The following is a 12,834-nucleotide window of genomic DNA, read 5'->3' as shown; positions in this document are numbered from 1 at the left end:
GCTAAAAACCGTACTGCACTAAAACTGTACATCTTAAAAATTGTATTAAAAATTGTACTACAGCAAAACCGTACACCAACCTTCAATATGGAAACCGTACATTGTCTTAAAAACCGTACTACAAATATGAAATTGTCTTAAAAATCGTACTAAAACCGTACACCAGCCTTCAAATATGAAACCGTACGGTATTTTCACTTCAAATATGAAACCGTACGGTACTTTTTCCCTGAAAACAGTACAGTACTTTTTAAAATTTTTTTTAATTAAAAATATATTTTAAAGAATGAATAACAAAGTCAGTTTTCCCTTCGACCGTCGTCACCGTCGCTCTGCATGGACGAAGGGGTCTCCCGAAGGCCATTCTATGCCGCAGAAGTCTTCCGGCCATGGTAGATCTTCAGCTTCGAGCCATTCACTGCCTGAGGCACTTCCTGTCCATCCAAAGTCCATAATTTTATTGCTCCATTGTCCCCTACTTCCCGGATCTGATACGGCCCGACCCACTTAACTTTGAACTTGACTAGTTTGATCTCATTCTGGCCGTCATACTTCAATACCCACTGTCCGGGCTGAAACCTGTTTAGCTTCAGGTGCTTATCGTGCCATGCCTTTTGCCTATTCTGCGTTACTTCAGTCGCCCACTGTGCTAATAATCGCTTCTCCTCCAACCTGTTCAATTTATACAGCCGCTCCCTTAAGCTCTCCATGTCGCCCAACTTGTTTTCTAGTGCTATTCGCAGGCTTGGTATCATAAATTCCGCTGGTACTACGGCCTCCTGTCCGAACATCAGTTGAAACGACGTGTGTCCTGTTGTAACTTTATACGCCGTGCGGTAAGCCCACAGAGCAGAAGGTAACTTCTCCTCCCAATCCTCCCCTTCGACTGCGCAGGATTTGTATATAATTGATACCAGGATTTTGTTGGTAGCTTCGGCCTGTCCGTTTGCCCTTGGATAGTACGGACTTGATAGCGAATGATAAATTTTGAACTCTGTGGTACAGTTAGATCACATGATTTACAAAATGTCCGCCTCTATCACTTGTTAATCGTAATGGAATGCCGTACCTGGTAATTATTTGTTCATAAATAAACTTTGCTGTACTTATCGCTGAGTTGTCCGGTAGTGCATGCGCCTCCACCCATTTAGTCAAATATTCCGTCACGACAACAATGTAATGGCACCTTTTGGTTCTGCTTGTCTTCAGAGGTCCTATGAAGTCCAAACCCCACCGTTCAAAGAGCTCTTGAGCATGAGAAGGATTCAGAGGCATGAAATCTCTCTTCAAAGGTTTTCCAGCTCGTTGACATGTATCGCATGCAACAATCCATTCCCTGGTGTCATTGTATATTGTTGGCCACCATAATCCTGCTAGAAGTATTTTTCGTGCAGTTGTGTCCGGCCCCATGTGTCCTCCTGCCGGTCCTTCATGTGCTTCCTTCAGTACCCGTGAAATTTCTTCTTCCAGGACACAACGCATCAGGATCTGATCGGGTCCCATTTTATACAATAATCCATTAATTAGCTGAAATGTTCCGCTCCGTATCACCAACTTCCGTTTTTCATTCGATGGCATGGTATTTGAAAACTGTCCTGTTGACAAGTATTCGCCGATGCTTGTATACCACTCCAATAGTGCAGCAATTTGAAACAACTGTGTCAAGAAAGTCATCATTTACATCGTCTGCCGGTTCTCCTGTTCTGATACGTGACAAATGATCCACGCTTACATGTTTCTTTCCTGGCCGTACAATGATCTTGAAGGTAAACTCCTGCAACAGGAGTAACCATCGGCTGATTCTTCCTTGAATGACTGGTTTGTTGATCATATACAATAGGGCCTGATGATCGACATAGAACACAAATGGAGTAGCCAGTAAGTAATGTTAGAATTTTTGCACAGCATAGACCATCCCCAATGCTTCCCGTTCGGTTGTACTATAATTTTGTTTAGCTTTTGATAGCAACTGACTGGCGAAGTAGATCGGGTGATCCAACCCGTGGCTTCCTGTTTGCGCGAGAGTTGCTCCGATCGCATAGTTCGATGCATCCACATGCACATGAAACTCCTTATTCCAATCCGGGTATGCCAAAATAGGTGCTGTAGCCAGTCGTACCTTGAGTCCTTCAAATGCTTCATCGTGTTCCTTCTCCCATCGGAGCGATTCTGTCTTGCAAGTTAACCTATCCAACGGATATGCTATCTTGGCAAAATTTTTGATGAAATGCCTGTAATACCCTATATGCCCAATGAAAGATTTTACCTCTATCACATTGGTGGACGATTGCATCTCCAATATGACTCGCACTTTGTCCGGATCTGTCTTTAGTCCCTCCTTACAGACTATGTGTCCAAGCAACCTTCCGTGTGGAACCATAAATCTGCACTTCTTCGGGTTCAGGGCCAAGCGCGCACGGCGGCACCTTTCCATACGCTCGCCTAATGCTGCCAGATGTTTGTCCTCCGCACTGAATACTGACCAATCATCCAAAAATGCCTCGAAGTTTCCGACCGACATCTTGTCAAAAATGTGTAGTATGATCCGTTGAAATGTCGCAGGCGCATTGCACAGACCGAACGACATTCGATTATAGGCATAGACCCCATCTTCTACGACAAATGTCGTCTTCAGTTTATCCTCCTCTGCGATTGAAATCTGATTGTAGCCAGAAAAACCATCCATAAATGAGTAGATCTCGTCTCCCGCTACCTCCTCCAGGATGCTGTCCGTGAATGGGATCGAGAACGGATCCTTGATGGTGACTGCATTCAGGGATCGGAAATCAACACATATTCGGATCTGAATGGAGTCCTTCTTCAGTGAGATCACTATCGAGGATACCCATTCACTGGTCTGCACCTTGAAAATAATGTCGGCCTCTAGCACCCGATTGATTTCCTCCGTAACCCGAGCCGCATAATTTTTGTTCATTCTGTAGGGCCTCTTTCGTACAGGTATTGCTCCTTTAATCAATTGAATGCGGTGCACACACAATTCCGGTGGTACGCTCTTCAGGTCCTTGTACGTCCATGCAAAGACATCCTTATACTCTAAAAATATCTTGAATGTTGCTGTCTTTAGTACTGGGTCCCAATTGTCTCCCACTAGTATGATCCATGGTTCCGCTTCGTCTCCCAAATTCATGGTCTGCAACGCGGCTTCATTGTATTTGATGGGTTCCCCTTTAGTGAACTTATGTGCCGGGGTCACATCGAGTGACGCATCCCCTTCCTTCATTTTAGTGAACTCCTTTGGAAATTCATCAGTATTGTGTTCTTCTATTGTCAGTACGTTGCAGGTTGGAAACAATTCATAATCCTCTATCTGCCAATGGTAAAGACCATTTACTGAATCCAAATCGTCATCTCCTTCCAGTCGTAGAACTCCCTCTTGATCCGGTTCCATACTTTGCCCCTTTTCATCCTCTTCTCCTTCAGAATCTGACGATAGGGCTTCTTCCCCGACCATCTGAGTGTGCAGATCGATGACATACTTCCGGCCTTTGCTTTTGAGTGATAAAATATTTTTCTTCCAATCGTGCTTTGCTTTTGCTTGTATCAGCCACCCCTGACCCAGAATAGCATCGTACCCCTTCCGCCTGGGAGGAATCACAACGAAGTCCAACAGGAATGGTTGTGTTCCAATTGTCACTGGTTGCGCTGTGAGTATTCCCAATGGCTTGATTCCGTGTTGATCTACTGTTAACAACTGGAAAGTAGGTGGCCATAATGTCGGCTGTCCCAACTTTTTCCAAGTATCCTTTGGTAGCACATTGACACCGGATCCTTCGTCCACGACGGTGTTCGTAAGCACAGTCTCGAGAATGCCCATTTCAACAACCGCTAGATAGCGTCCGGATGAAAGAGCTAACAGCATCGAGTCTTTTGCACTTGTACCCCCCTGTTTCTCTTTGTCTTGCTCTACGGGTTGCTTAGCATTCGAGACTATATTTGTGAGGGCTGTACGAGTTGAGGCATAGTGAGCAAGAGATCAGTTATTCTGACGGGTATCTCAGCTTGCAATATTTGTCGTACAATGTTCTGTTTTGCAAAGTTCCGTACGGAGGTACTTGGCGTGTCCTTCAGGTGTGCCGTTTCTGCCTGTGTTGCTTTCTGGATCGCTGCCCGTGCTTCCTCCAGTCTCTTCTTTTCTTCCGTTGGGTCAGGGTATAGCTTCGCCTGCTTCCGAGTGATTGCCAGAACTTCTTCCTCATCCATCCCGACAGTAATCAAGTTGACTTCGGACTTCGGGCACTTAGCATCGTCATGATCGCCAGGTCCACACCATCGGCATAGCAACTTCGGTGTGTTTGTCGTTGTGCACTCTCGGGCGAAGTGACCCCATAGATTGCATGCGCGGCATTGAACAATTGGCCGACCATTCGCATCGTACTGAATTCGACTCCTTCTGCCATTATTGTTGTTGCCGCCATTGTTGTTATTGCTGTTGTTTTGACCGCGCCGGTTGTTTCTGTATCCGCCCGATGTGGCTCCTTCCGTACTGGTGTTCCCATTCCCTCCCGATGGGGATGCCTCCAGTGTCAGAAACACTTGCTACGGTGTTCTTGTTTTCAAATTGAAAGGGCATTCCTTTACCGAGTGTCCCAGAATCTGGCAAATCTCACAAAATTGATCTTTCGGGCAGGATCCCTTCGTATGGCCTTCTTTCTTGCACTCCGTGCACCATAGGTCATTGCCCTTAGTCTCCTTGTTCATGTTTTTGAATTCCTTCATCATTCGAATCATGTCCTTCTGGAGGGCACAAACCTTCTTGTTACTTCCCTCGTCATCGCTGCTATCTTCTCCTGAAGATGCATCGTCATCTGAATCGGACGAGCTGTTTTTCTTCTTCTTCTTTGTCTTCTAGTCACTTTTGAGGTTCATTGCCCGATTGTATGCTTCATTGTATGTTGATGGTGGCACGATCTTCATCTTTTTCCGCAGCTTCGGGTGAAGGCCTTCAATGAACCATCTTTTCTGGAGTCCATCTGTTGGCTTATTCTCCATTTTACTGATTAAGTCCTTCAATCTCCTGGCGAAGACCCGTACTATTTCATTCTTCTTTTGCTTGGTATTGAATATCTCTGCTACAATTTCATTATCATCATGCAAAAGTTGAAATTCTGTGATGAACTCCTTCTTAATGTTATCCCAACTGTTTAATTTTTGTGGGTCAGCGTCAGTAAACCAATCAATCGCAACACCTCGTAGGGTAGCGGGAAATTGTTAGATCCATTCGTTTGCATCTGTTATGCCATTTGCCCTCCAGATTGTTTCACATGTTTTACAATGTTGAATGGGATCAGCTGCTTCATCACCATCAAATTTAGGCAACTTTTCCTTCGAACCTGCCATTATCACTGTATGTTGAGGGTTTTGTTGTGTACCTGCGCTGTTTTGCATTCCCGCGCTGTTTTGAGCACCTGCGCTATTCTGAGCTCCCGCGTTGTTTTGAACACCCGCGCTATTCTGCACACCCGTGCTGTTGTTGACACCCGCGCTGTTCCGCACACCCGTGTTGTTTTCTACACCCGTGTTGTTTTCAACACCTGTGTTGTTTGGTGAAGAAGAGGGTTCGTCAACCGAAGCTGTTCGTTCCGGAAGTATATCTCGGACAAAGAGGTCACTCCACGCTCGTGCTCCTTCGGCACTCCGAGCCGTGCGAGTCGATCTCCTTCTGTTAGGATTCTCTTCCCGTGGCGTATGCAGGTTCAGAAATTCCTTCCTCGCTTCTTCCACCAAATCAAGCTGTTGTCGAGTCTCCTTCAACAATCCTTCCGCGCTCTTGTTTCCGTCGGCAATCTTCTGAAGTCTCCTTCGACTCTTTATCTGCTGAGTCAAAATTAAATTTTCCTGTGCAACGCGTATGTCATCTTTTTTCTTCAACTTACTCTTATCTTTGTTCAACTGATTCGGCATTTAATTCATATCCGCCTGCCTGTGTACCAGGTCCATCGGGCAACGACGCCAAATGTTTACCGCATAGGTTAATTAAAAATTGCACACAGAGAAAGAATACGAACACGAACAGTAGAACTCTCATTATTATTCGCATATGCTAGAACATTACATTATGCTTCGATGATATTTGATTACAATGCTTCCCTAAGGGGTTATAAATACTTTCCGAGGAACCTTCCCGAAGGTATCTGTCGGCCAGATACATTATGTGCACTGCATAACTATTTACCCGTCTGCTATATAACAAGAACTTTCCCGAAGGTACTCGTCGGCTGATACAAAAATGTTTCCGAAGGGTCCTGTCGGCTGATACACAAGTTCTACCGACGACACTTCACGCTTCAGCCTGTATATGGCTACCTGGTCTGTTGTGTTGGGCTTGAAATTAACAGACTGAAATTATTGTTGGTCCCTATCAACCACACCTTAGCTACATCCCCGCCTCCAACTTTGTCAGATAGTCCAGTATAATAGTCAGACATATGAAGTGTAAGCTTGATGTGATTGTCTCATGTTGTGCATTTTGTTTTCATTTGTTTGGTCTCCTATACGTGCTATTATTCTTTAAAAGGTTCTTTTCCTAAGTTGCCGGTGCAGATTTTGATACGGATGCGGGTTTGAGATTTGGGTTCAAAATTCATTTAAATTGTTTTGGGCTTGGGTTCGGCTTCGCTTTTGAAATATCCCCAAAGGATATTGACCCAATTTTTACCTCAAGATAATTCTCAGAACATAAACATAGGAAGATACATTATGAATCAACAATATAAAACCATAGATTCTCATAAAATACCTTGAAATATGTTATTGCAGTATACATCAGCAATACAATACCCAACATTCAAAAACCCAATCTTAAACACAGTTTTACAGTCAGATTGGAATACCAAGAAAAGAACCTGTAAGCACAAGTGAGACACTTGATGTGACGTCTCCACGGACAATGGGTTTGCGTCCATGTTCTACTGGCACGAGGGTTTACGTCCTCACGCTAGATGAAAGTTGAAGCTTTCCAAATGACTCTCAAGAGAGAAACTGAAATCTGAATCATAAACCAAGCATGCCTTGAATGAATGAATCTCTCTCCCTTTAATCCTCAAAGCTGTGACTCTTCGACTCCCTTCCTATCTTTGTCTTATCTCTCCTTGTCATTTTTAGCCCACTTTATAATACTAAATTGACCGTTTATAATTTTAATCCACGCTCTCATAGTCAATTTTAATATTATATGAATATGTCTTTAATTTTCTAATGTCCCAAAAAGGGGACATTACAGTTTTGGGTTCATCCATATAAAAACATATGTTTTTTAAAAATATGTATGTGTGTATATATATGAAACAAAAAATAAATTCATACCTGAATCTGCTAATAGTAAAGGAACATAGCAAAACACACCACCAAATCTATGCTTCAGTTCAATAGGACATTAATTGCATCATTTAGCACTACATACAACTTGATACACTTGATTGGTCACATGCATGGAACATATTTCCATATCATGGGGATGGTTTGAGAATGAAAGGATTTGTCAAAAGATAAGTGCAGTTATCTGAATTTATATTTTGTATTGGTTAGAGCATTTCTAACTAGGCTATGTCAAAGGTCTCGGAATCAAACATATCATATCCTTTTAAAGACATTCTTCTATAATCATGAATTCAGATGTCACCTATTGTCAATTTGGATTTCCTTTATAAGCTAGTTTTCATTTTCATACACAAATGCATAAATGACATATAAACATCTCTTTTGGTCTTTTTAGTGGTCACAATAGGGTTGAGAGGTCAAGAAAACACTTTAAAATATCAAAAAATAAGTTCCGAGACCAAATTCAGCCCAGGTCTAGAGAGCAAATTCTTCAAAATTCGCTGCAAATTCTGCCCAGGTTCCTCTGACAGAATTTGCAGCAAATTTGTAGCTCTGCAAGAGAATTTGACAAGGACCAGACTTTCTACAGAATAGAACCAGACTTTGAGGTTTGCTGGAGAGAATCTGGTAACTTCGTTTTTTTCTAATAGACTTTCTTGTCTTTTTCGTTTTTGCCTATGATTTAACTTGAATATATTTATGCTTTTGCAAATACTGTAAGGGATATAATTTCATTTCCTGCAGCATTTGGTTATTTAAAAATATTGTTTTCCATTGTTGTTGTTTAATTATTTCTTTTTGATATATTATACATTCTCATTTGTTGTCTGCGGCTTATGTCTAATGTATTTATTTCCACTTTTGCTAGAAGTCTGTCTTGATTCAAATTGATTGATTACAGGTCTCATCAGTTCAACCTATTGGCAGATCTGTTCCATCACCGATGACAGTAACTGGAGGAGTATCAACTGATAACAGGGCAGCATCACCTATGCAATATACAAACTCTCCTTCACCTCAGCAACAGCAGAGACCAAAGGTGCCACACACACTACAACAACCTCAAGCTTACGCATCACAACAACTACGGGCACCATCAACATATGCAACTGCACAGGTAAGAGTTATATTTGCAAACAGAAATAAATTTAAATGATGGAAGAAAATCCTGAAGTTCAAGAACAGATTATGTAGAATACATCAACATTTTATTTAGTGGTTAATGTTCAATAATCAAGCACACATCTAGAGATTACTATTGAGGGAGTCTGCTCTGACAATGCATTTTGGATATTGTAATGCAATTGCTGTTTTTATTATGAGAGACTGTTGAAGGCATCACCTACTGCTGGCGCATGGGACTTTGCCTGTTTTGATTTGAAAGAAAAATTTCAGAAAAATAATGTAATGTATGAAACATTTACAATTTTTTGTTCACCTTCGATTTGTGCAAAAACTGAATGGCCTATACAAATGAATTCGGTATTCATTATTTGTAAGTCAATGAAATAAAATATCCTATCTGCAATGACCTTTGACCTTCTCAAATGTGTACAAAATAATAAATCACACCTAAGTGAAGTGGCTATTATCCAAAAGATATTATTTTGGTACAGCATGATATGTGCTATAGACATTAATGCTAACACCTTGTAATACTAGTCTCTGAAGGTTGGATGCCAAATCTGAAATATACACGGTTTTTTGCAAATAGAGGTGTTGTGAATATGTTTTCTGTTGATCCTGGGTTGTCTTATAGGCCAATCTGATTTCCTTAAATCTGGGCTTCGATTAAAAGCAGATGAAATTCTCTGCAGTTGCTGTGAGCATGAAAACGTGCTTGCTTTATCAGTTTAGTCACACATTGATTGTTACAGTAAGCTAGTGTAGCATCTCCATATGACACTCGGTGATTACCAAAATCCATCCTGAGATAAATTGATCCAGGTGTTGCATTTGCAGGTGCGCTATACATATTTTTGTGAAGTTTGGTTGCAAAGAATATACCTAGGTTATACCATTTCAACTTATTTCTAAAGGGTAGAGTTTGGGTCTATTTTGAAGCGGGGTTGGTTCATGGAGCTAGAAAAGTTATCATTTTAACATCTAATGTTGAACATTGTAGCTGCAATAGAGATCTTTTCACTGATATGATCGTTATAACCGTTATGGTCATCTTTTGATGAAGAAGACATTTGTTATAATAATTGAAATAATATTAAATATAAAGACTTGTCTCATATGTTTTGCGTAGAGGCATGCATTTGGAATATGAAGAGTCAGGTTTTAGGAAAGTGAAGAGGCCTTCAGTTGTAATGTGAAGAGTCTCTCTATTTGTTATGTATATCACATCAAGCGAAAAACGTTGTATGCTTGAACATTTTATTATCAATGAAGTGATATTTTGTTGTGTGGTTGGGTTTTCCCAAGGTAACTTTTGGTGTTTGTTGTTTCCGTTTTATTTTCCTTATTGCTGTTTATCATTGATTTTTGGGCTGATCTTTAACACCTATGTCAACAATTTCAATAAATAACACATTTGAAACAAACCAAAAGGGAAAAACTATTAAAACAAATTAAAAAAAAGCAGAAAATTAAGAAAAGGGAGATGTCAAAGTTGGTAAATTTGTATTTTTGTGGATCCAGTTTAACCAGGGTTCAATAGGGCTCAACCCATAGGTTAAGGGTGGAACCCTATTTAGACCTACAATGGACTGGACACATATCCCAAACTGGATTCAAATTGGCCCAAGACTACCTTGCGTACAGTCACAAGCCAATAACATAGGTCAATAGTAACGAGTACTATGAAAATATGAATTATTGCACTCATACACAATCTTCCCCAGAAATTAATACAAAGTATGAATTATTTAAAATTTACATGCTATGCTTTCTCAGCTAAAATAAATTTAAATGCTTGAAAGAAACAAAAAAATGAGAAAGAATACTAACTTGCACTTCAAATTCTTTGAACCTGCCTTTCAAGTTTGCCCTAAAATCCTTATAAGTAGTTGAAATGTGTTGGATTTTATAAGCAAAGAAATCTATGGATTTTTATATGTTTTTGTGTAGCGTATGTCCTTATTGCATCAATAAAGTTCTTTTCTAGATTTGTACTGATTTGGTGAGTGTTTTGGAAAAAAAAAGCCAAAAACTTTGTTAGTAATCATAAAATCGACCCAAAAAAAAGTAGCAAGTACCCGCCAAGTTTGCCATCCATGGATGAAGCTATCTAACAAATATCCATGCAATTAATGGGACAAATTGGTATGAAAGTAGGTCTTAGTTGTGCAGATTGGGTCTTCAAATTGGTATTAAAGCAGGAATCTCATTTTTCTCAATGTGTACTATGTTCCAAGGATGGAACTAAATCTACCTTTAGTTGAAAAAGAGTGGAAAATCTATTATTACTCTTAGATCAGACAATGGTGGGCGGGGGGGGTGGGGGGGGGGGGTTGGGTGGAATTTTGTTCAAATGAATTCTCTAACTTCTTGAATACTCATGGCATCAAATGCCAGTTAACCACACCCACACACCACAATAGAATAGTTTAGTTGAACATTAGAATAGAACAATCATCGAAATGGCTTGATCCATGGTTGAACACAAACATGTTCCAAAGAAGTTCTGGGCACAAGCAGTCAACACTACAGTTTATCTTTTGAACCGGTCACCCACAGTGGTGGTCAAAGGTAAAAATTCGGAAGAGGCTTGGTTCGGTCACAAGCCCAAAATCAGTCACTTAAAGGTCTTTGGCTTCCTTGCTTTTTTTTGGATCTTTGATGCGTCACGTACCAAGTTGGATGCCAAGAGTTAGAAACTCATGCTTGCTGGATATAGTAGTTTTCACAAAGCCTATCGCTTGATTGATGCTAAGACATCTCGTCTCATGTATAGTCATGGTGTAGTCTTTGATGAGCTTCGAGGACCATTCATGCCTGTTTGTCCTATTCCAGATCTAGCAAACCAGCCTATGAAGGCTCATGATTTGGGAGTTAGGCTTCAATTAGGTCCACTTGATGAGAGGGCTCCAGCAGCTCCTACAGATCTAGTTATACCAGTGATCCCTGTATAGACACCTACTTCTCCTACATGATCACCTCGATTTATATATGCTAATGCTTCACTTGAGTTTTGAAGAACTTGATCACCAAGCATCTCCTGATACTAATGTTGGTTGTTCTCCTCTCCAGCCTTTGTGGTGGGCTAAGACACTTGCTGATCTTCATGATGATGAACTCATTGATGGGAGAATTGCTCAGAAAAAGAGAAAACCTACAAAGACTGTTAACTTTTCTCTCATGGCCAACATTCATAGTGTGTTTGAACCTTAACATATTCCAAGGCTAAAGGAATTGCGGAGTGGGAACATGCAATGACATTTGAACACTAGAGCCTGCTGAAGAATAACACCTGGGTCCTTTATGATCTTCCACTAGTGGAGAAACCCATTGGCTGGAAATGGGTTTACAAAATCATATACAAATCTTATGGTACTTTGGATAAGTACGAAGTTCGTTTAGTTGCGAAGGGCTTTTCTCAGTGTTAGGGCATTGATTATGAGGAGACCTTTGCTCCCACTGCAACGATGAACACCATCAGATTAGTCCTAGCCGTGACAAAATAGTTTGGCTGGAAGGTCCATCAGATGGATGTCAAGAGTGCCTTCCTGAATGGTGAGCTTAACGAAGAGGTCTATATGATGTAGCCTCCTAGTTTTAAGGTTGTTGGTGAAGATTATCAGGTTCTTAGATTGGTGCAAGCTAACTATAGCTTGAAGTTGGCCCCATGGGCATGGTACATGAAAATTGATAAGTACTTTAGTGATCAAGGCTTCTAGAGGAGTTCTTACCCAAATTTTTACATCAAGACTATTGATAGTGATATCATACTTCTGGTTATTTATGTGGATGATTTGATCATCACTGGCAATTCGACATCTTTTATTTAGGGAATCAAACAGAATTTATGCTAGTCTTTTGATATGACTGACGTTGGGCTCATGCATTATTGTCTAGGTGTTGAGGTTTGGCAACAGTCTTTTGGTATATTCATCTCTTAGTCCAAATATGCCAAAGCTTTGTTAGACAAATTCCGTATGCAGGATTGCATACCTGCATCTATACCCATGGAGAAAGGTCTCATGTTATTAGCCAAGTCTGATTCTCCTCTCGTTGATGATACTACATACAGGCAACTAATAGGCAGCCTCATCTATCTCTCTGCTATTAGGCTTGACATCAGCTTAGTAGTCAGCTACATCTCACGCTTTATGATAGCTACCAAGGTTGATCATTGGATGGCCGAAAAGCATGTGCTTTGTTATGTGAAGGGCATATCAAATTATTGAATTATTTACTCTCAAAGTTCTAATCCTAGACTCAGTGGGTTCACAGATTCAGATTGGGTAGACTCTATTGAAGATAAAAAGTCATTTCTGGATATGTGTTCAATTTGGGATCTGGTACTGTCACATGGACCAACAAGAAGCA

General features: G+C 40.7%; 1 protein-coding gene across 2 annotated transcripts in view; it reads left to right on the top strand.

The window, feature by feature from the left end:
- MED8 (mediator subunit 8) overlaps positions 1 to 12,834 on the top strand; it is a 280,806-nt gene that overhangs the window by 111,570 nt on the left and 156,402 nt on the right. For both annotated transcript variants that reach the window (XM_089821342.1, XM_089821341.1), the window contains exon 7: positions 8,240 to 8,455. In XM_089821342.1, coding sequence (XP_089677468.1) covers positions 8,240 to 8,455 — 216 coding nt within the window. The remainder of the gene's footprint in view (positions 1 to 8,239; positions 8,456 to 12,834) is intronic.

Source organism: Cupressus sempervirens, chromosome 3, assembly GCF_028749045.1.
Source record: "Cupressus sempervirens isolate cs-2001-9-10 chromosome 3, ASM2874904v1, whole genome shotgun sequence".
Taxonomy (NCBI): Eukaryota; Viridiplantae; Streptophyta; class Pinopsida; order Cupressales; family Cupressaceae; genus Cupressus; species Cupressus sempervirens.
Note: the sequence above shows the minus strand (reverse complement) of the source record. Positions and strands in the feature narration are given on the sequence as shown.